Raw genomic sequence first — 24,472 nt, 5'->3', positions numbered from 1 at the left:
GAAAATTGGAAGGGAACAATAAAGGAAAAACAAATGAACAAATGAACAAAAAACCTCACAGATTAATTTATGGAAATCAAGTGGATTTTGGTTTTAGAAAAGTAGGACTAGGGAAGACGTAAGAAAGGTATTTGACGGAAAAATCATAAAGTATTCACAGGTGTTGCTTTATCTTACTTGGAATACAAGTTTCATGTCTTTGTATTGTATTCTTTTAGGTATGCAGAGAATATCTCTTTGATTACTGTCTTTTTATCTTTAAGCCCCTAAATCCCTATTGGGGTTTGCAATCCAGAAGCATTCACTTTTTAATTGTACTCTCCACCAATTTAATATAATGATCTGGTGCATTTTTAACAAGATCATTTTGTGATCCTTCCTAGAACTCTGCCCAAGACAGTAAGGTGCTTTAGGATGAGAGAATGAGATGAATTGCTTGCGAGAGTGCCGGAGCTGAGGCTAACTCATTGCCATCCAGGTCTGGTTTCTCCCAAGGTGCTTCTTCCTGCTTCAGCGTGGGAGTGCTGCTCCGTGGGTCAGAGAGCACTGCTGCAGTCACATCACCATTTTCATTTTCTGTGTAGATATCCACCATGATTCTCAGTTTTCCAGAAGCAGCAAGGATTAATGGTTTAAAAATTAAATTCATTCTGAGCTTAATTGCAGTTTTCTGCCTAATTACTTTTAATTCTCTCTTGGATTTTTTCACTTTTTAGAGGGCAGAGTAGAACTTAGTTTCTAAATTGCCAACTTTTTAGCCCGATTCCTGTTCTAAACTGACCTGCTGTCAAAAAATGTTAAATGAATTAATTTGCATAGTAAACAGATGCAAAGTGCCCCTTTTTTCCAGGGTACCATCTGTACTTGCAGCGTTTCTTGACAATTCTCCAAGTATACAGAAATTCACATTCACAAATAGCCACAAGGTTCAGAGACCTGGCCGTGGGTGTACAAACACAAACAAACTGCACCCACTTGACTTCTACTAAAAACATGCATCCTTCAGATCGAAATTGCACATAACAGCTTGTCCAACATCAGCTCCTGAGAAGAGAAGGGATGACCTGGTGGCTAAAGCTGTGACAAGGGACTTGAGAAGCATGGATTTAATTGCTGTTCTGCTACTGTTCTGACATAACTTCAGGCAAGATTAACTGTGTAAATCTTTCTATGGTCTAATTTTTAATAGCCCCTCTTCCCTCTGATTTGGATGAGATTTGGATTCCTAAGTTCCTGAGTGGATCTGGAATTCAGTCAGTCATCTTCACTTCTCCTGTCTTGATATTTGCACCTCTGTCTTACCTTCCCATGAAGATGGTAAATGCCAGTAGTTCAAGTATTGTGCAGTGGTTGGCCCAAGCAACAACTGGAAATCAATCCCTCCTGTAGGTATAAATTAAGAGTGCTGTCCTGTAAAATCAAAACCTGAGAGTTATGGGAAGTGTGAGGCAATGTTTGATGACATGAGATAAGGACTCAGTAGATTCAGAGCCAAAACAAATATATCTTACTAGGGTGGGAGATGATGTGTAAGTGTGTGCAGGCTCCTGTTACTTTTATTTTACTTCAGAGGAAATTGGGCCACAGAAGCTTGATAGTAAATCATTAATAAGCAGGATGTGCCAAATAGAGTTTTATATGAGCGTGTTTTAAACCTTTTTTTGAAGAGGACGGAGAGCATCTGTGTACGTGCACATACATCTTGTCCTGCAGATATAATTTACTGTGCTTCTGTCATATTTAAGCAGCAGTGCTTAATGGTAATGGGCTCATTCCTCAAGCTGTAACTTCTTTATATGTTTGCAAATAGATGTGTGCACACATACCTCCAATACACGCTGGAGCATGTGTGTGCACCTGTAAGACGCAGAGGTAAATAGGGTTTGGCAAACCAAGTCTGTGGTCTTGTGTTGAGAGAAGAGTTCTCCCTTTGTAACCAGGAGAGGGCTGAATAGGTCTTGGTGACAGCGGTGTTCCCGTTTCTTTCTTCCCATCTCTGCTCCTGCAGTCTCTCCTGGATTTTTTGGAAAATTGACAGGGATTGTGAACAGAAAGTGGGCTTGGACTTGGGCTGTTCGTGTTTCTGCGTTGCATAGTATTTACTAGTAGACCTAAGAGGAAGAGTGCTATAAGTAGAAACTTATTAGTTGTTATTACTTATTCAAAACTGTTATCTTAGTTGGGTGGGGAATGAGAATCCCTTTATATTGCATTCTATTCTCCTTAAAGTCGCCATGCCTCCAGTCAGGGAAATCTGTGGGATCTAGTAGTGCTGGGCCTTGGTGTTGCTGGTGCTGTTTGAAGGCCTCCAGTGTCCTGACTGCAAGGCTTGGGGCTTGCTTCCCCTCGTGCCTCTGCATGCTGAATCTGAGGTAAGAAAGGCCATGTCAAAAGCAGACGGTTATGCCCTTCTTTCTTCTTAATGATTGATGTGTAGCTTTCCTCTGAAGAAAAGTGCTTGGGAATGAGAGCTTTCGAAGTGAATTACCTTCAGGCTCTACCCACATTTAAATCCTGCTGCTGTGATGCAGGGTATGGTGACAGTCACATAATATTTGTCCTACCTGCACTCTCATCTACATGAGGTAGCCTTGATCTGCAAGTGACTGAAGAAAGAAGGCACCTACGTGCGAATCCTCGGCCTGGAAACGCGGCCTGGGTATGAGCAGGGCGCAGGAGGTGAAGCTCAGGTGATGCCACCACAGTGCTACCCACCGAGCTGCCCTGACTGTCAGGGGAACTTTGCTGACTGCAGCAGGGCAGGACCGAGAAGGTACTAGATGGGAGTTTTCAAGAGCTGGCTTTTATTTTCTCTTTGGAACAGCAGCAAATTAGTAACTGAGCTTACCTAGTAGAGCATTTTTACAGAGCCCTGTCATGCTGCACAAAGGGTCTTGTTGGAGCAGCTGTGTTTCCTCCCCACCCTCAGAAAGATTGTTTGACAAAATCATTTGGCTGACTTTTCCTTTTAACTAGCGTGCCTGCCTATCATAGTTCAAGTAATCCTTCTCTATGTCTTCGTACAGCAGTCATTTAATCAACAAGGCCTGCAGAGGACTTGGTACAGAGCTCACCCCCACCCAGAGGAGATGAGGGCAGATGCTGCCTTGTCTCTGGCCACCCACCCACCATGCCTGGAGCTGCTGCACGGGTGTCTTCACACGTGGGTGCAGCCTCTGGGAGGCCGCTGCTCCAGAAGCCGGAGCTGACGATCCTGTTTGTGTTTTGTTGTGTCATAGGCACTTTTGAACTGGACTTTAGAAAGATAAAAACGGAGCAAAAATTTGCCTGTGAGTCTTGATTTTGCAGCACAGAAGAGGGAGAAGCTTATCTGCCCAACCCAGACTGGAAAAAAACAACTCAAATTAAAAACCCACACCTCTCAATACAGAGGAGTGAGTGAAGGCAGTTTCTTAATTAGCTTACTGAAACTGTGCAGGATCACAGCATATGGCTGTCCTGGGGCTTATATGATGAGCAGAGCGTTTAATTCGTGCTAGTAAGGAGCCGTTAGGGTTCTTCCTGACAGTTCCTGATGTTTAGCTTGTAATATAAATAAATTATGCATAGATTTTAGCAGCAGAGACATAACCTAGTTACATGCAACCTTAATGCTTTACAATCAAATCTGAAGTATAAGTGTAAAGTTGTGCGCTTGCTTATTGCCTTCTGTCATTCCTCAGGAAAAAATGTAGGTCCCTTCCCCCTGGGCTATCAATGAAGGCAATCGACAAAACCGTCTGTTGCTGTGGTAGGGTGAGGAGTGAGATCGAAACAAAGCACGCTGCGTGTAATGGGCATAGTTTGCTTTGGAAGGCACGTGAGCTGTGATCCTTTATTAGATAACAACTACCTTATTTTTTGTATCTTTGAGATTCTTTTCACATTGCTGCGAGAATACATGATAAAGCAGGCAGAGCCTCTCAGCCTTTCCTCCAAGCAAAGACTGAAATAATTTGAGAGCGAAGTAGCTGCTGGGTATTGTGGAATTCTTGTCTATTGCATTTCTGCATGGCTTTGTGTTATAGGAGAGCAAACTAAGGCCCTCCAAGTAGGTCATGCAGGAGGTAACCAGTCAGTGTTTTACTAAAAAGGCATTACATGGTATTTTGGATGTAGAAAGCCACAAATAACAATGGATGGAATTCACGTCTGTATCTTGTTAAACTTTGCTGCTGGCTGTTGAGCCCTGGCTTATTGCAGGGGGATCTTAGAAACAATCCTGATGTGATCCTGAGATGTGCCAGCATGCCCTACAGATGCGTTGCTCCACAGAAATGTCTTCCTGGAGCACAGGCTAAACTCATGAAGTCTGTTTTCAGGGGTGGCTTATGTTATGTCCTGTTATTGGCATTTGGACAATTAAACAAAACCAATCCCTTTATTTAAGTATCTGGAAGGGGCTTAGGTGCAAGGCAGTCAGAGCTGCTCCGCTTCTTTCTTGGGTCTGGCCAGTAAGTGGATACTGAAATGGAGCAGCAATCTCCAGTGAGATCTCCTGCCCAGATCTGATGCACCTTTTCTCAGCTGAACAGCTGCTCCCTACCAAGCATCACCCTCAGTAGAGCTTCCCTATCTTTTCTGCTTATTTCATTTGGACTTTGGCTTTGCTTGACTTTCATCTGCTTTGCTTGATTTCTGATCCAGCTGCCTGCTGCCAAACTCCGTCACGTTGTATAGGTCTCTTTTACCAATGTGGCCTGGATCAGGCTATCTTCATGTCACAGGCAGCTTTTTGCTTTTTCTCTCTTATTTTTGGAACAATGAACTTAATACCAATAAAACTTTTTGGTATTTCATGTGAACTCAAGTATGGAATTCATTGAATTTCTGCATGAAATGATGGAATGATTTTAAACTGCTCTATATTCCTCCTTTGGGACATTTAGTACCTAGAAATGCACTAGGAAATAGAGTACGCCTGCTGCAGCTGTTACTTATCGATCTCCTTCAGCTGACATCCAAATAAAAATTTCTTAATAGTGAAGCAAACCATGAGTGCAGACGAGTGCTTTTATAGCAAGGGATACTCTGACTACTGTCAGAGTAGGTGGGATATTAACGGCTAAAATATTTAAATTAAACTTGGGTAAACCTTACAGTATCTTATCAGATGAAGTAGAAAACTCAGCGCCTGGTCAGGGAAGCCGAAGTGGTAGTGGTAGTCAAGGTTTAGCAAGGTGTATGTGCCGTCTGCCTGCTCAGCCCCCTGGTGAAGTGCCTCTCACTAAACCTGCCAGAAAACCCCTGTGCTTTGGAGCTCTCTGGCTTGCAATGATCACAGGGAATTCACCTTCTTTACCTTCTTCTCCAGTGCTGAGATGGTCTGTATAGGAGCCAATGTTCCTTCTTGGCTTGGCAATACAAAAATCACTATTGGAAGGTTGGTTACAGTTTTAAAAAGTAGTTAAACTTATCTGGACCCTGTGGTATGCACAAAGGCTACTGAAACGAGCTTTCCACTGAGCCAGCTTCAGCTGCTTCCAGCGTGCTTCTTCTAGAGAGAGATGAAAATCTTACTAGAAACATATCTAAAAAATTTCCATTTCAGCTGCTTATATTAAAAAAAAAAAAGGCAGTCCCCATAGTCCCCAGCCTGTTGCCTTTGTCCCCAGCTGGGTCTCTAAACAAAGTGCTTTTTATGCCTGGAGAACCGAAGTGGGATGGTGAGTGTTGGGTAATGCTCTAACCTCTGGCTTTTGGCTTTATCTGCAGCACTGTAGGATAACAGCTGATGGCCCTTTCCAGCCAGGTGGCAGACATAGCAATAGTCTGGGAAATACTAGTTTAAGTGTTCAAAGAATAATGTCTCCCTGGTGCTTGTATTTTCAAGTTCCTCTGCGTTTAAAACAAAACAAAACAAAAACCACCTCAGAACGCACACAAAACCAAAAATGCAAGCTCTCAGCTTTAGCTTTAGCATTGTTAGAGAAAGCATAGTGGGGGCATTGCTACATGATTTGCATTGAAATCTTGCAAATTAAGTGCCATGCATTTAATTACTTCTAAATCTTCTCTCTTGAGGATAATTCTGGTGTGTGGCGCTGATCGTAGTAATGGCTCACCTATCCTAGAGGTGATGCATGCTGCCTGTTCTGTAAATGTAAATGTTACATTCAGACTTGCATGTCATTAAGAAGACTATTTGGTGCTAATGATAACCTTATCTGAAATACGAACAGATTTCTCACACGCTCCCCACCATTTTCTGAAGTCTTTAATGCCAACAGACTGGATTCCTAGTCTGATGCGTTTCCATGCTGGTAGGTATTTGCTTTTATTTAACATTTACTTAGCCCTCTGTTTTGTTTTCCCAGGAAAAGCATATATTTAAACATCCTTGCAAATCTTCTTTCACTAGTCCTTGCCTACAGGCTGGACTGCAAGAATTCGAGGTAGAATCCAGGATACTCTGCCCAGCTAAAGGCTGGGGTTTTCAAATCTCTGGGTGAGATGTGTGCCTTGCTGCTTCACGTAAAATTGGTCATAGAGTTGGTTTCCATCCTACATATTGACTAACACGGACAGTAATTTCATGTCTTGCTCTTGGAATTGCTTTTTTTGAGTGCATTGTATATATTTATGGCAAATACACTAAGCAGCTTTCTGTTACTCTTTGCAATACGATGTGAGAAAGATACTATTCTTGTTTTTAAAATATATTTTTTGTTTAATGGACCCTTGGAAAAGTATTCAGAAGTGGGTGTTAAAGCAGTGGGGACCTCTCTTGGGGATGAAGAGAAGCAGACTGTATGGAACAGCAGAGGTGAATTTTCCCCTGAAGACTATGAGGGTATTAGTTTTATAGGCTAAAAGAGACCACCAAGCAATGTAGTCTGAGGTGGTTTTGTTTTTGTTTTTTGCCTAGGTGTCTGCTTTATCTAGGTGCCTCCTTTGTCATATGAGGAGTACATTTTGGTTTTAGCTGTTTATTTGCAGGCGCTGATGGTGTCCTTTTTAACGAGCAGTCTGCAGGACATGGCAGGCCTTCCTGCACTAGCTCTTGCTCAGGTGATCACTTCTGCTGAGCACTGCAGCCCCTCCTGAATACCCGAGGTGTGAATTTGACCGATGATGACCAGGTGATCATCAAGGAGGCAGGCTGTGGTATTAACACCCCAAGGCAGAAATGCAAACTGGTATTTTCCTGGGTTGCAGGACCCCTTGGCTGTTTTGCTGAGTTCAGCTGGGGCTCGTAGCCTCAGCTTAACCAGCTTTCCAGCGTTGCTCTGAATGATGGCCTCCAAGCCCGGGAGCTCTTCTTCAGGGGCTGCCAGATGACAGCTCACTCAGAGCCCACCTTTCTGTGGTGCTTACGGATGTTTGGTGTATTTGTGCATGTGTCTGAGATGCAAGTATTCCCTTGGGAGCAGGGAGCTCTTTGCTGCCTGGTGCAGTGTCAGAGCAGCAGAAAGAGCACGTTGTGCCAGGCAGGACCCGTCTCCCTAGACGTAGTCTCTCTGAGATTTTTGTTGCCCAGACTTCTGTGTGTAAAGGATGTGGGCTGAGCTCTCCGGTATGTCTGGGCTGTAATTACAGACAGGGAAATGGGTTTTGTTGTTCCACGTTAGGTAAATCCCATGGGCTGCAGGAATCTTGTCACCCAAGGAGGACTAGCAAAATCCCAGGAGCATCAGGTGTTTGTAGGGCCAATGTTTCTGCACGAGATGCTCACACGGATGTTTTCCAGTGTATTAGTTACGACATTAAAACTGCTAAGTTTGATGCCTGGGTAGCTTATACACAGTATTAATTAGCTATTAATTTGATCCTACAGAATTTTCATGCTCATTTATGTCTGATATATGTGGGAATCTTTTCTTGAGGCATTAATTTTCATTAAGTTCTATAGCTGAAGATACTCCAGGAAAGTGAGGTTAGCAAGCCACACTTACTGACGCACTTTCTAATATCTTTTTCAATTATAATCTTATCAATGTCTACCTTCATATTCATCCTATAACAGATCAAGAAGTAAGACAGCAAGATAAAAAATTCCGTGATGCAGTCGATAACCAAAGCCATAAAACAAACGTTATTAAACGTGTGGGAGCACAAATGAAAAAAAAAAAAAGAATCTCTTGTGTATGGGCCTTGAGGGCAAGAAAGGTGTTAAGGAATATTTTTTGCAAGATTTGATTTATTTATTTCTTGAAGTTTGAGAGTGTTTCTCATGTATTTTAGTTGGCTATTTCTAAGGCTTAATGAGTGAGTAAGAAATGTGATACACAGCTCCACATGGACCATTTTTAGAGCATTTCTGCCACCCTCAAGCTCAGTAAGTAATGTTCCACTTCTAATAAATGTACTTGGAGGTGGAGCACCTGTCGTTTATTATTATAATGCCTGAAAGGTATCTCAGAGAATTCTAATTCAACTTTCAGTTTCATAAAAACTTTACATTAAAATTCACGTTTGGGCTTTTGATATTAAAGGATTAGTACAACAGGAAATGAAAAAACAGCATGTAGAATTCTTGTCCATATATCCTGTGGAATCATACGTTAATATCCACTTTTTGTGCTCTGTATCAGCCATTGCTAGAGGTGAGACTGTGTTAGGTTTTAGAGAAAGGACTCGTTTGTCTGTGTATCTCATTTGTGATCTTAACTGCAAGTCAATGTGCTGTTACAGCAACCAGCTCGCAGTTAAGTGTCTTCAGATTTTGATAGGTCTCAGAAAGTTTTTTTTCTAGTTAAGCGATTAACATACAAACTTGTGTGGGTGATGGGGGGATGGACCATGGTTGGTTTGTTAATTACTTTGAGATTGGCAGTCCCTATAGTTAGGTAAAAAAAACAATTGGACACATTATCCTGATAGCAGAAGGTAATCACTGCGTCCTGACCTTTTGAGAGCTTACCTTACATGGATCTGAGAATTCAAAGACCCTGAAAGCTGTAGTGTTGACTGTGATGTTGCCAACATTCGTGTATTTCAGCTTTGAGAAAACTTGGGCGTAGGCTTGCCAGTGAACACTATTGAGAATTGTTTTGTCAGCTCATTCCCCGCCCCCAGAACATGGCAGAGTGATCATAGTTAAATGAACTATAGCTTTTTGATTATCTGTTTTGTTTTGTTTTTTTCATGAAATCAAAAACATTTTTGTAGTTTCTGTGGCCAGGAGCATACTGCTGCTGAGTAGTCTTCAGCTTCAGAAAAAGTAACTTTATATATATATACATATACATATGTAACGTATGTATATATGCACACACTCATATAGACGTACATATATATATATTACATATACATACGTAAGCTGTAATAACTGTGCCTGACTATGCATTTGACTGTTTTTATGCATTTATTTTTTATGCATTTGACTATGCATTTGACTTGTGATTTTGCCGTCATGTGTAATTTTCTTTAAAAAGTTGAAAGTATTTTTCAGATGAAAAGTTCTGGCTTTAAAAATAAATTTTTAGATTGGGTATTGTTTGCTATGAGAACTCCTGTCCACTTCAAGGTACATGGCTGAACTTGCTAGCAAGGCAGAAAAATGTGTGCATAGGCACCTCTGCAACTGCATTTCCCTTTTCGTTCAGATTAGGGTCATTGCGGATGCCCGCGTTTTACTGAGGTATAATAGTTTGTCAGGCTTCTTTGCCTCCAAATTGTTGATCTGAGATAATGAGTTCTTAATAATTGTATTATAAATCAACACACCTTCAACCTTGCGGTGAAGGTTAGAGGGCTAAGTTTTCTTTTAAATCTCTTCTATTAGGAACGTAAGTTCAGATGGAGCAGAAGCACGCCGAAGACTAAGAGAGTGTGACGGCTTGGTGGACGCCCTCCTTCATGCCCTCCAGTCTGCAGTTGGCAAGAAGGATACGGACAATAAGGTGAACTTGAGTATCAGAACTTGAATGGATGTTTCCAGTAATTTAAGCTGAAGTGCTGCACTGGGCTCTGACTTCTATTTGCTAGTATTAGAACATGATTATGCTTGCCTCAGAAAATATAGTAATTACCTTCCTTTCATCTCTGTCATGGTATCGATGGTTCTACTGATGGGTTATCAGCACGATGCTGCTGTGTTGCCTTGTCTGGCTGTTGAGGTGAGCAAAGACAAGTGGCTGTGATGGGTGGGGAAGAGTAGTCTTTTATTCCTGCCACTGGCATTATTGCTATTGTTCTGCATTACTTAATTGACATTTGTAAGTGCAGTTTGCAAATCAGAATTGAGTCCCATTGTGTTGTACTCTGCACAGTGTCAGCAAAGGAGTCAATTCACATCTTAAAGACTATATTCAACACCATCTTAGAAGAATGTAATAGTAAGATGTTAAGATGTCTTTAGACCTGAAACAATTTGTGGCTTTTTCTTGGAGGTACAAATGTTGATTCATCTGTTTTCATCGTCATCTCATCCTGTAGTGTTTAAAACAGTATTTTTACACATAGGGAATATCTTAAGTTTAACCTGTTTAAAAAGTGAAGAGCATACTATTGCTTTATAACACCAATAAGGCTTTTTAGCATCTTTATTTTATTCTTTTTAGTCCCACCATGTGATGGATTGTAGAAGGGAATTCTAAAGCCCTGTCACTTAATCAGATAATTTTGGAAGTGGATTTTGTAACCACCTGGTGGCTTCCATTGCAACCTACAGAGCATTGCTCTTGTCAGAGCCTGATGTGCTATGAATGAGCTATTCCTACAGAACAATAAGCGTTGTCATTGAAATCCTCACATGCCCTTAATTTTGACCTATAGAAAGTTTAATAAATAGGGTATCTTGGGGATTGTAAAGGTTGGAAGAGTGTGACAGCACTGTATTAAAATAAGAACCCTAAATGATCATTTTCTGCTGTGTGTTTGATCTTTTGGTGAATTTGTCATCTTTATGCACGATTGGGTGCTATTTTTGATTAGAGAGTTTTCATTTTGAATGGGTACTATTTATAAAACACTTCACTTTTAGTAGAAAAGAAGTGGTTTTAGAACAAGAAAAAACCTTAAATAAGGGTATTTTTGACAAAATTTCCTTGATCTACATTCTTTTCCTGGTATGGGTGGCTTTTTTTTTCCCCTTTTCCACAAACTTCCACTATGTGATGTAAGAGTTTACAAATTGGAGGGTTCCATACATACTTGTAATGTAATTTTTTTTTTTTGTTACAGTCCGTGGAGAACTGTGTGTGCATCATGCGGAATCTTTCCTATCACGTCCACAAAGAAGTCCCTGGAGCTGATAAGTATCAAGAACTAGATGCCAGTCAGACTACTAGCACAGGCGGCTCTCAGAAAAAGAAGAAAGATGATGCTGGTTGTTTTGGTGGAAAAAAAGCTAAAGGTATGTCTTGCAGAGAACTCACAATTGGAAGTGGATCTGTGGGTAAATTTTCTGTGTAGTCCTGCTCTTGCAAGCTCTTTCATCATGCAAGAGTGAGGCAGTTTGTGGAGGTACCTATCTGTAGTGCTGTGGATTGTGGTCCACAATTGCGATCCTTCTGCTTGGCTTTAAATAGGCGTGGTGCATGCTGTTGTAAGACACTCTGCTGTTGGGCAGTGGTGGATGTGCTCTGCCTCTCCTCTGCTTGTCTGTGTCCTTGCATCTGTCAAATTTACTCTTAGTCCACTTGCCTGGCTGTACAGCATGTGCCATAGCCCCACAAGCCAGGCCAGCATGTGCTTGTCTCCGTGCATGGTAGTCCTGTCTGTTCCATGCCTCCATGTCTCTCACATCTGAATGCAAACTAAAAGCTTACATCTCCCACCCACTGCCAAAACATACACCCTCCCAATTCTGTCACTCAGTAATTTAAATTGCAAACAGGATTTTGTAGCTTTTAATTGTCAGTCGCTTTTAGACCTGTTCTTTCCTTTGGGGCATGAGTGTTGCAAATGAGTTTCATTACAAGAGAAGATTAATAGTCTCAGTAACCCCCCTTCCATCTTCCTTCTAAAAAGAGACACTTAAATGTGTTTGAGTGTGCAAGAAACTTATATGCATTCTCTTTGTTGTTTTAGAGAAATGACTCTTACGAATTCGGAGATAGCAAAGTTAGTTTTCTGTCTAGGCTCCATTTTCTGCATTCGTATGTCCTCACATCCTGGCTTACTATTTATGCCCAGGGTCTAAGGAAGGTTGTGATGCTGAAGAGCAGACAAGGAATTGTTTGAACTTGAGGGACTGTGTGCTGTACATTAATCTTCCTCTGATGTGACCTGTACATGTTAGTGAAATGTTTTGTTTCCATATGTGCTATAAAGTCATCACAGTGTGAACTTGCTATTGCAGACTAGTCTGTCACCAGAGAGGTTTAACATGTGTCTAAAATATAAAAATAAAAAATAAAAAAATATTGAGGGGAATGTTTTAATGACTGGGGGTGGGGGGGAGAGGGCGGAACTGGAAAAAGAATTTTAGCTGCGTGGCCAACCTGTTCTCACAGTGAATGACTAAAGCAATGCTGTGATACCCTTTGGAAACCCTGAACATGTGCTGACTGGTTAGTTTTCTGCCACTTGTCCATGTTGTTTTGCTGCTTGAAAGCAATGCAGTCAGTTAATTTTTTTTGTTTTGTTTTACGTAAAAGCTGTGTGTGTGCATTGTGGAAGAGGGGAGTGTGATGACAGAAAACTGTCCTCATCCTCTTGATGACTGAAAAGACAGCGCTCTCCGGTGGCTGCCCGTTGCCAAGTGGCTGCCAGTTTCCTATATTTCTGCATCTGTGCACCCTGATAGCTTCAGTTTAGCAGCCACAAAATCTGATTGTGTCTTTTTCGATTAATTGATCTCAAAATCATGTGACGCTGGATGAAGCCGCGGATTTCAGCAAGTAGTGCAGGCACTCAGTGACAGCTTGGGTTTGGCCCTGTGTGTAAATATACTTTTAAAGTCATAAATAGAAGATTCCTTGTCCCATTACTAAATTTATGTGAATACCTAGGCTGAAACTGTATTAATTTAGTCAGTCTAGGACTTTAAAATAGGTCACTTCATTTCCCTCCCTCTCTTGTTCACTTAATCTTGTAGTGTTTCCATATTTATTTTATTTCATGGTCATTGATCATAGCATTTCAAACACATCCACAAAGGGCTAGTCACCCTTCTGTCCCCTCAATTCCTGGAGTACCTTTTTTATAACGAAAAGTGAAGGGGGAAAAAAAAAATCTGCAGGGAAAGACTTTCCAGCAGGAACAAAAGAGATTAAGTGGAATATCCATTTTTTGTGGGTCTGTTTTGGGGTTGTTTTAGGTGTTGGAAGTTCCTTGTTCTTGTAAATCTCAGGCTTTGAACCTGTCCTGTAAAACTCTGCCTCTTTGTGACTGTTCCTTTGTATTTTCTTTCTCCCTGTAAATTTTTGTTTTTCTTTTGCTGCTTTTCTGGTAATTAGAGGAATGGTTCAATCAAGGTGAGTCTTTGCAATACTTTTTTTTATCATCACCATAATCTGCATTGTTCTGCTTTTACATGCAAGGCAAAGAGCTGACATCAAAGTCTTGCTCATTCGCCTTCTCTGCTCCCCCAGTGCATCCTCCTGTTCATTTCAGCAGGCATGGAAATCCGCTGTCTAATTGAGGGAGCATTTTATGTTTGGTCTTCTCACATTGCTAATAGAAAAGACATTTTTATTCAGTCCTGGTGCAAGTGCAGTAACAGAATTGATTTGTGACTGGCTTGATAAACCCATGAGGGAGGGCACAGGTAAGTGTGTGAGCTGCCTTCCCAACCCTGTCATGCCAAAGTACAGCTTTGCTAACTCACCTGTGTAGCGATAACTGTAAAGACTCAGCAGCTTGGATGAGTGTTCTCAGAGAGCCTTGGCATTTTGTCTGACTGGGCCCAGGTGCCTTGGCTGCTGCGTCTTTATTACAGACATTCACACTAGCTAGGTGAAGACACCTCCAGTAAATTGTTGGGGGCTCTGCCCTTCAGTTTAACATCCTAACACAACAGGTGAAATTGCAATTGAAATGTCCAAGCTTCCTTCCCTCCCTCCTCCTTCAGCTGGGAAGTTGAGTTAGGCTGTGGAGTGCCCTGGAGTTATTGATGGTGCACTGTGTTATCGATACTGATCTGGGGGTAAAGATGGGCTCGTTCTCAGTCTGTGACACTTGCTTAAGATCAATGAGGTCTGGAGGGCTGAGCCAGAAGAGAAATGTTGAAAAAATTGCTCCCCGCAACAAAAGCTGCTCGTTAGCATTCCGTGAGATGCTGATTTCTGACTGTGACTGGTGAGGCCTGTGGAGGGTGGGCATGTTGGCAAGGCAGAGCTCAGCCCTTGCTTTCTGTTACTCCACCGCCGTCCAGCTCAGGGGGTGTATTAACAAGCACAGTATTGACTGCTGGGGATGGTGCTGGTGTCATGAACAAATCTCTTTGCTTTTAATTTATTTTCTTTAACCAGGAAGGAAGTGTTTGGGAATTAATCCTTCAGCAAGAGTGGTCTAGCTGAATAGCTGTATTGATTATCCAGGAAAACAGAACGACATTTAAGGAAGATCATAAACAACATTAGTGGTTAATAACACTGGGTCACACCTCAGGGTCCTTGCTGGCAGAATGAAAATGCAAAAGGTCATGTTTTGGTTGTTTCTCACATAGAAGAAGTGGGGGGAGAGGCAAAGAATTTTAATCCCACTGTTTCAGAGACTGTAAATTGCATCTTGTACAAGCAAGTCTCGTGTCAGGCTGTTTTCCCAAACCCAGTTGCAGTGCCAATTCCTACAGCCAGGTTTCATAAAACAGACCTGTCAGCAGGCACATTCAGGGCTGTCTGTCTCTTGGCCAAGTTCGAAGCTCTGCTTGTAATCCAACAACATCGTCTTTTGTCTAGTGTTGCTAGGTCAGGAAAACCTGGGGAGGAGGGAGACGCGTAGAGCAACAGAAATTGAGATGTCCAAAACCAGTGCTTTCAAATTTTTAACTGCTAGTGTGGTCATTTAAGCATCCCTGGGCACCAGCGATCCTGGCTGGCTTGAGGGATAGCAAGATGTTCAGAGCTCCGGTGGCTGGCAGGGAAGCTGTTTTTCTTGTGATATCAGGCAGGCTCAGTGATGGCTGAGGGCTGTGTAATTGATTGGCTCTTGAAATTGCTAAATTCTGTCACCTTTTTAGAAAATCCAAATCAATATTTTGGGTCTCACGGAAATTAAATGGAAGAAGTAGCAGCTGGGCCACCTTTGTCTTCCAGATGGATTTCTGTGGAATCATCTTACAGCTTATTCCTCATGCTCCGAACCCTCTCCCTGTAGGAAGGCTCTGGAAAATGGAGGTGCTTCAGGTATTTCTGAACCTGGCCTCTGCTCAATTTGATTAACCAAGCAGTTTGTAGAGTTGAGATCCCCATGGTCAGAACTCTGTCTTCTGAATTTCTTCCATTTGTAAACAGCTGGCAGCTTCTGTTTTAAACAGATGTGGTTTTGCCCGAGGGCTGGATTAGTTCCTCTGGGGGCTGCGAGACGAACCAGGAAAGGTTTCACAGAAGAAGGCCAGTACGTTCAGCCTGGCCCTGAAATTGTGAGGCTGGAAATGAAATTCACAAAACACAGGTGGACCGTGCTGTCTTAATGAAAGATGGCTTAATAACCAGGCAGCTGCTTCCATGCTGCCAGCTCAAGAGCTGTAGCAGCCTGCTGTGTTCTCCTGGACAGTCCCTTACAAAGTGCTGCACGAGTACGTGCTGCTCACTGACCAGTGTACCCCAGAGAAGGGAGTCTGGCTCTTCCTGCGCCATCTCAGTTCTGCAGGGCTGGTAGAAATAACAAACTCCGATCTTAAAATTGTAGGGAGAACTTCTGAAATGAATAGCTGAGTAAAGCCTGGCCCTCAGTGCAGTTATTCTGAGGTTTTTAACTAGCTAATGCCAGAGACATGAAATCTGGGGGCATGTGAAAAAAGCTTGTCATACTTGTAGATAAGATGCAGTCACATTTCTTGGTTTTAAGTCTGTAATCTTTCCTAAACACCGACTTCATTCCTCCAGTGCTCCTTTTTTAATCCCTCTGCCCTGCTTTTTCCTCTCCCTGGTCTGAGGGTCAACGAGGGTTTGCAGGCAGCAGCAGGGCTCAGCTGTCGTTTCGAAATGCTGTGACCTTCGCTGTGCGTTTTGTTCTTCCTGGTATTCAGTTCCCCGAGCAACATGGTTCTGCTTCTGTCACGGTGCAAAATCTAGATGGAGGGCTGCAGTGTAGAAAGATGACTTTTCCATGCTTCAACCAAATTACTTCAGATGAACAGAACTTCCAGATCCATGCTTTGTTTTGTTCAGTACTTAAAGGTGGTGTTGGTGTGTTTTGTTTTTCCAAATAAAGGGAGAGAATGTATTGCTAGCCTCAAGTTTTTCTTTCTTTCCTCTTACTGTCATTTCTAAGTGTTCATATTGGTTTTTAAAAGCTGTTTCTCCACCATACTGCATGTTTGGTCTCTTGTCAGGAAGAAAGGTAGAGCAGCCCAGTGACTTCCCCATGCAGAAGCTGCACCAGCAGCTTCCTATAGTGGGGCAGGGATTGGCCTTTCCTCTTCTGTGACCTATTCATAGTCAAGACAAGTCTCTTGTAACTCTCTGTGTTAGGTTTTCCAAGGACTGTTTTCCTGTTTGCTTTTAACCATCCCTACTGATGGAGCTTTTAGCCCTTCCTGTAGACCTCCAGTGACAGTCTGGTAGGGTCCCTGGCCAGAAGCCGCCCCTGAAGCTTAAATCAAGTTGTTCTGAATTCATCTCATCACTCATTGTTGCACCTTCTTCCCCTGCTCTTGTGCAAAAGGGACTAAATAACTGACTGGATTTTCCCCTTAAAATAAATTGGAAAAGCTAAATTGTACAATGCTGTCCTCAGAAGCCATGAGGATTCCTGCACTTCCTTGAAAATCTGCTGCCAGGGCTTCCAGCCACAAGGAACTTGGTTCTCCCACAGCATTCAAGTGTGCTTAGCCAAGGCGGTGTGCCCCTTTGGTCGGGGAAGAGAAAATTAACACTTCTCTCCCCAGCTGTGTACGTAACCTTGTATTTCTAGCCTAAAAAATAAATTAAATTAAATAAAAGCTGATGAAAAGGTTTAAAACTGTCTCTTAGCAAAAAATATGAAATTGTTTCCATCAGTTTCTACTAAGTAGCCAAAATTGCACTTCATTGATTGAAGGGCAACTGAAGGTTAAGTTGTTGGTTGCTGTCTGTACCGTTAAATCTAGGCCTCCCTACCTGGCAGTCACAGTGAGGATAGAGGCTGCTAAGCAAGCCTGTTGTATTTTCCTCTGCTGCTCTGTTTCTTCTTCAGCTAAGCCTCAGGTCAAAACTTCTCTGTGGGAATAATGAGGAAATCCTGGGTCTCTGAGGGAGGACTGCAGCTTTGCAAAGAAGAGAAATGGCACAGCTTTTGAAGATTTTAAGCACTCTCAAGGCCCACTGAATTGCCAGTGCTCTCATGTTAGCAAATCAACCTGAAAGTTGCATGGTTGTTTTTGTTTTTTTTAGCCTGCAATTGCTCAGGCTAAAAGCACAGCTATGCAGCTGGATTGCAGGTCACACATGTACAGATTCTTGTAGTAGTCTGATTTATATTCTGAGTCAATATCTTCTCTCATAGATGCGCATGACAGTAACTTACCTGTCAGTATGCTGATAGTCTTTACCATCTGTTGTCTTATTTTTTTGCACAGGAAAGAAGAATGGAGATTTGGACAGGAATTTTGATACACTTGATTTGCCTAAGCGGTCTGAAACAGCAAAAGGTAATGCTAATGTTTGTGCTTTTGGAAATAACAAGTAGCATGGGAGCTGGAGGCTCTTAAAGGGACTTGAGACATGAGCATATCAGGTTGATCTTCCTTTTATTTTCAGTTAATTGAAATAATAGGTGTGTCAGAGCTTATTTAGTATTTAATACGGGATATAAGCAGCTTTTATATTAAATTGCTAAATGGGGAGAATCTCAAAGAGGCCTGTCTGATTTGGTATTAGGTGGTGTACCTCCATAGAAGCGTAAATGCATGCAGTTGTCTTTTACAACTCCATTTGCAAATTGCCTGCACTGAACCTGAATGTAAGGAATTAAGCAATGCATTAGCTGAGTGTACTTATCACTCATCTTTTCCCTTTCCTGGCATCTCTATAGTTCTTCGGTTTTTCTGCATTGTGCTTTTGCATTTCAGCTTCTGGCAGAGGTGAAATCTTGTACAGATGATCTGCATCCCACCCTGTACGTGTGGTGCTCTCTTTCCTTGTTTGGAGGTTAGGAGATGATTTGGGTCTCATCAGACTTCTTACAGCATTGGACAGTGTTTTGAAACTTGTACAGGTTTTTGAAGTGTGTGCAATATCACTGCAGATCAACCGTTGTCGTGGCAACTGCTGTGGTGCCACCCTGTCAGCCTGGTCTTGCAGGAGAAGCTCTTCTAGAGCACCCTCACCTTAATGATCTGTAAGTGCCAAGGACTACCAAAGTATTCTTCCAAAGGACAATTGAATTCTTCCTGTATCACATATACAGTTCCAGAGAGTATAAAGAGATCTCTAGATTTTCTTTGGATACCTGAATTCTGCCACCACAGTGACCTTGATCAAATCAACTGATTTGTGCTTCAATTTCATTTCTGTAAACTGAGGGCAGCAGCAAAGGCCACATCTAATGTTCTTAGAGATGTAATGGTGGTCAGTAATGGCACAATAATTGTACGTGTGAAGTGCTGCACTCAGTTAAATTCATGGGCAGTGGAGCTCTGTTTTGATTATACAAAAACTAATCCTAGTATATAGATAGATCTAATTTATTTACAGACACCATCTACAATGGGTGCAGTTTCTAGGCTGATGTCTAAATACAGATTTCCATCTGGTGCATTATTGCATGAGATACTAAGGCACCTCCTATAAGGTACAATACCATCGTGTTATGGGAGCTGCAGGAAAAGGCTCTTAACCAACTATCACTTCCATGTCTTCAATTCAGGGCTGGGCACTGATCACATTGCAAAGCAAGGACACTTCTTAAGGGTGTTAATAAAAAAGAATGGGGGGGGGAGGGCAAAATATAGCAAGGGCTTCAACTCTTTAATTGTTTTATAAATGTGATTGGAATGTAGGTGCCAGTAAAGGAAAAATGGAAATTGAGGATTTATGAAAAGGAATGTATCTTGAATAACTTTATTTAAAATAAATTTGAAGTCTTTGATGTGGCTTTGCTAATGGTAGAATTTGTGTGGCATATCTGATAGGAGCTATGTCGTGCTATCAGAACTTACGCAGCTCGTTATCATTTTCAATTGCCAGAAATGGCACGCTCTTGAAGAGGCTTTGTTTGACAATTCTTGAGATACCCTAATTTAATCTAAATGGAATAGATTGTAATCTAACTACATATCTCATACTAGATTGGGTTAGGCGATTAATCCCCCAGTTTTGAAAGAAGCCCATTTGCATGGGAAAAGGCATGAGGAACTATTCATTTGTGTGCGTAAAGGGAGGACAAAAATTGTGACACATTTTTGTTGTCTTTTACCAGTAGTTTCCTGCTAAGCGTCTAGTTTACATCCTGGATATTAAAGGTCCTAACAAGATTGCTAGGACTTTGAATTGTTCAGTAAGATAAGAAAAATAAAATTGCAGTCTGAAACCCCTTAAAAGCTCAGGTCAGATGTATGCCATAGAGTATAATTGGTTCTGATGAGATCAGCTCTCAGCTGAAGCAGAACCTCGTTACTAAGATTGAAAAATCATGCAAGTTTTAATGATCAAAAGCACTCAGTTTGAGTGACACAATGAAGTGCTATTTCAAAAATCAACAATTATAGATTAATCTCTTTCATGTATTATTAAAGCCATATTAAAGTGAGTTTTCAGCTGGAATCTTTGTGGGCATATGAAACTGGGGTAATAAGATTTGTTTATGCAGTGCAGCAAATGAACATTGTGGTGGTTACCTAAACATTGGGATGCAGTGTTGTAAAGTTTCCTGTAATCTTGCGTCAACATCCATGATGTTTATCTGGTGGATCTAAACAGGCTTTAGGAAGCTGATGACATGGTTTCCTTATAGAATAATTTTAGATGTGATCACTGAGCTTAATTGAGGCTGTGCTTATGATCACTTGAAAAACTGCAATCTAGAAAATGTGAACTAGTTCAAACCCATTTTCTATCATCTCTGGAAATTTTGTTTGGTCTCAGAATGACTTTAATTACAGGAATCTCTGCTTATCACACAGGTGAACATCATAAAAGCAGAACCCTTTGGGAGTTCTAGTTGTGGGGGAATGGGACAGGTAAATGTCTGTCTGTATGGCAGAGATTTTTTCAGTCTCTTTCAAGACAGTTTATGAACATGTTCATGTTCTGAATAGAACAAAGGGAATTTGGGTTATTACTTGGTTTAAATACTAGTAATTTCTTCCTGGAATTTGTTCGCTCTGGAGAGGAAAGAATGAATGAAGGCAATCTTTTTTTTTTTTTTTTTTTTTTTTTTTTTTAACTAAGGGATGATCTAAAGTCCTCTTTCTTTTGATTGCTCTTGTTTCTTTTTTTTTTTTTTTTTTGTTTTTAATGGAAATCAGATTTTGCACAGCACGGCATTTGAGCAGCCCTGAAACCATTTCTAAACCTTTATTAACTTTATGTGCTAGGCGTTCTGGCAGGGGGATGCTTCTAGTGCAGGGTTATCATTTGTAGTAAACTGGATAATGTCAGATGAGAGATCTTCTAATGCTTTCAGAAGCTGTCTCATCTGATATAAAAAAAATAAATATATTTGCTCCGGCAGCGTCCAGAGTACTGCTGTCCTCATGAGGAAGAATTGTGGAAGAGATGCTTCTTGTTTCCTCTTTGTTGAAAGGAGCATTTTTTTTTCCTGACAGACAGGGAGAGAGGATAAATTTGGGGGAAACGATAAGAGCTTGCATAGAGCCATGTGAGAAGGAGACAGCACTGACAAGAAATTACAAATGCTGTCCCTAGGACCTTGCTAAATTTAGTACTTTCAAAAAATTCCTACTTCTGGGAGAAAAAACAGTCTTGCTAAAATCCCTTCCCCGATATAAAGTAGGTCACTGACAGCAGCGTTGGCTGACTCCTCTGCAGACTGCTCTTTCTGTGCTACCTTGGTGTGAATGTTGATTTCTCCTGTGTGCACGTTTGATACGTAGCGTAGTACAGTTCCTTGGCTTTGTGAGCAGAGCCCTTATTTCTGAGCAGGACTAGTGACAGGAGGCTCGTACAGTAGGGAAAAGATCCAGATTAATCATATCTGTGCAGTGGAAAGCAGTGTCTCAGATGGCAGACTGGCAGATTGTGAGATAAGGTTTTCTGAAAAGAATCAGCACTGATCTGTGTCAGCCCTCTGAAGATGTTAGGAAGGTTGTAACGTTTGATCCTCCTGATGGGAGGGTGCTGGATTGTCCACCTCTGTTCATCAGAAAAGCAAGTCTGCTCTTTGTAGGTAATTGGTCAGTTATTCATAATTAAGTCCAAAGCACTACGCTGTTAGTTTAGACAAATCTCTTGGCTTCTTTCTTATGCTTGCATATATCTAATAGCATAAAAGCGGATGCTCTAAGCTGCTTTGGGTGTTGAAAATGAAGTAAAGGTCTAGTTTCAGTTCATCTCATTCGGGAGTTGAAATTTTTCAGCCAAAAGGACGTGTGTTCAGGTACATCTCAGCCTGGCGGATGAGCTAACTCATTCTCTCCTATAAATCAGTTAGTGTTTATTATTTTTTTCTTTTCTCTTTTGATTATTTAAGCTTAGTTGCATTTTAATGGGAACATGGTCATAGGAATAGAGTAGAGCAGAAATACTGGGCTAGCAATAAAGATGCTCGTATTTGAACAAATCCATTTTGTTGTAGCAGGGACCTGAAAGAAAAGCTGCACATATATTCAAAAGCTCAGCCTTGTGCGTACGCTTACGCTGGTCAGTAGCCTTTGTACGTAGGGAAGGAGATCTTGCATGAACTTTAGTCAGCAGGTGAATTTCCTCTTTCTCTGTTATCTCAAATACTCAGTCACTTTCCATGTAGCCCAGTGCTGATGATAGATTTTCTATTCCAGAAGGTGAGTGTTTAAATTCACTTATAAATCTGTGTGTTACTGCTCCAGGAAATTAGACTTCCTGGCACTGTCAGGGTAATGACTTTAACTTAGTAGATTACCAAAATGCTAGCAATTTGTCTTCAGCTATAGGCAACGCTGTCATGGGGGAGAGAGGAAACTTCACTGAAGCTTTATTCTGACTTTGTTTGTAATTAAGATTAGCTTCTGTTCTCATTTCACTGCTATTTTAATTTGCTTTCTTGAAGTCCTTAAATGTTGACACAAGCTCTCACCTGCCCTTTCCATCTCCTTTCAATCATTAATTTTGATTGTTGTATGGTGAGTGAGTGGAATTGCTTGATTAATGGTAGATCCACATCCCTCCTGTGCCTGCTAGGGAAAATTGAGGGGCTGAGAAGACCTCTTCTGTGAGAGCAGGTAACATGTTCTTGTATTTTAACATCTTTTAAGTGTTTCATGCATGGCGATAGAACTCCTATCAGAATTAAGTATCTTGTATTTCTGTTGCTTTACCAGGTAAAATGTTCTTTTTGGCTCCCATGTGGTATTGTGGTTTTGGTATATGTGTTGTGTTTTTTTTTTGTAATTTACGAAGCAGTGAAATCTCCCTCATCTGTCTTCCAGTGCTTTGAGTCAGAGAAAATTTATTATCTTAGATAGAAAAATTCCCTTATGCAGCCTGCCCTTGCCAAACTTCCTCCAGCCTTGTACCTACAAATTCTAATCCTTTTTCCCTAAATCTGCTAGGAATTCAAAACGGACACCAGTGGATTTTTTTTTTCCTTTCTTGTGCGCACATTCATTCTGTAACTGACTGCTTGTAGTGCAGAAGTTTAATTGTTCTGGAATGTTCTGCTTTATTTTCATCATCTTTTACAGTTCTTACGTTGAGTCACTTGTTTGATCAAAGCTGGGTTGTGAAGCATGGCTGTGGGATTGCTTCCTGGTCTTCTGAGTTATGCTCTACAGCGGGAAACTCTTATTTGTGATCTTAATGGGTTTAATTTTATAGAATATAAATCTTAAGTTCAGGGCTGAGACTGAAGGGTCTGAAAAATCATATGGGGAGCTGGAGCTGGAATGTGGATTAGAGGTCCAGGAGTGGGTTGCAGTGACACTGTTAGACCTTGCATCTTGTTTCTGCCCTGACACATCTGCCACCAACGGAACAAATGAGTCTAAAATAAATCCTTGTTCTTGACATTACAACTCAAGCAACTTTAACTAATACCAAGTGCTTTATAGAAAAAAATATTTTAAGTTGCCTGGCCGAAGCCTTTGAAAGTCGTACCCTGCCTTAACACACATTTAGGGTTTAAAGGCTGGTTTCTTAGCATGGATTTTAAATTAAGTGCAAAATCCTGTCACCAGCACTTAACTTGACAAAACTCTTAAAACAGAAAACTGTCACGATAGAAGTGTTCTTCTCTTAACAGTGGTGGTTTTTGGCTTTGTTTGTTTATTTTTAAAAAGTTTATAGAGAACTTGTGTTGTTTGTAAACTCTAAATGAGGTGAGCACTGATGGGTGGTGCAGTGGTGAGAAGATGTTTCTTTTACTTCCGTCTCTGAGTCCCCGTATATGCTCCAGGGTACCTACAAGGAATTTTGCTGTAGGTTTGTGCCAGAATGTTCCTCAGTACCCGCTTGAGAATTTTTATGTAGGCCAAAAAGGCAGAAGAAACAAGTGGAAGGAAGAGTCTGCATCTCTTTGCAGAAGCAGCTGGCTTTGAAACCTGTTGAACAAACACTGCTCCATTGTCACGATGTTCCTTCTCGCTCGCTATTCTGTTTTGCTGTCTGTTGCCAGGATCAGCTGTTTTTTTTGCTTGTGGACTTGTCACACACATACAGAGCTGCTGGACTTCATTGTTAAAGCAGTCCTGGTAGTTACTGATTCACCTGCTGATAAGCTCACCTTGCTGCACAGGTGTTGCATAAAATAAATCATTAGCACAACTCTTAAGGATTGTTCTTTTCGTTTTGCTATTGTACAACTGGTAAGCCTTGAACAGCCTGGCAATATAAAGATTTTTAACCATGGAGTGACCTCTGTTTCCTTCTGCATAACTCGGTAGCATAAGGTTAAAAATATATATATCTATATGACCCAGCCTATTTTTAACAGCTATTGAACTGGCTTAGTAGTTAACGTGGCAGATTTTCCCCAGGTATCTTGTTTTGCCTACTGGTACCTACGGGCTTTTTTCTAGTCTGTTGTTATTTATTCAGATGACAGTTGGAAGTCAGTGGAGTCTGATACTCCGGTGCAAAATAGAGAGCAGTACAAGGATTTGGGAACACGTGCAGCAGCTCTTTGGTTTAAGAAGAACAGTGGAGAGTAGAAGAAAAAAAAAAAAACACCTCTCTTCTAGCTGATTTCTTGTATTACTGCATTATCTTGGGAGCCTTGGGTTGGGAAGGGGCAAGTCAGGTGCAAGTGGCTGCATCCAGCAGTGAGGTTTTAGGAAATATTAGTA

At 41.3% G+C, this 24,472-nt stretch overlaps 1 protein-coding gene across 14 annotated transcripts in view; it reads left to right on the top strand.

The window, feature by feature from the left end:
- Positions 1-24,472, top strand: part of ARVCF (ARVCF delta catenin family member) — a 272,311-nt gene that overhangs the window by 210,251 nt on the left and 37,588 nt on the right. For 12 of the 14 annotated variants that reach the window (XM_032199308.1, XM_032199310.1, XM_032199312.1 and 9 more), the window contains 4 exons: positions 9,728-9,845; positions 11,128-11,299; positions 13,347-13,364; positions 17,612-17,683. In XM_032199308.1, coding sequence (XP_032055199.1) covers positions 9,728-9,845; positions 11,128-11,299; positions 13,347-13,364; positions 17,612-17,683 — 380 coding nt within the window. The remainder of the gene's footprint in view (positions 1-9,727; positions 9,846-11,127; positions 11,300-13,346; positions 13,365-17,611; positions 17,684-24,472) is intronic. The other 2 variants (XM_032199311.1, XM_032199309.1) reach the window with 1 other exon arrangement.

The sequence above is a fragment of the Aythya fuligula genome, chromosome 17 (assembly GCF_009819795.1).
Source record: "Aythya fuligula isolate bAytFul2 chromosome 17, bAytFul2.pri, whole genome shotgun sequence".
Lineage (NCBI taxonomy): Eukaryota > Metazoa > Chordata > Aves > Anseriformes > Anatidae > Aythya > Aythya fuligula.
This window is presented reverse-complemented; position numbering and strand designations above follow the sequence as displayed.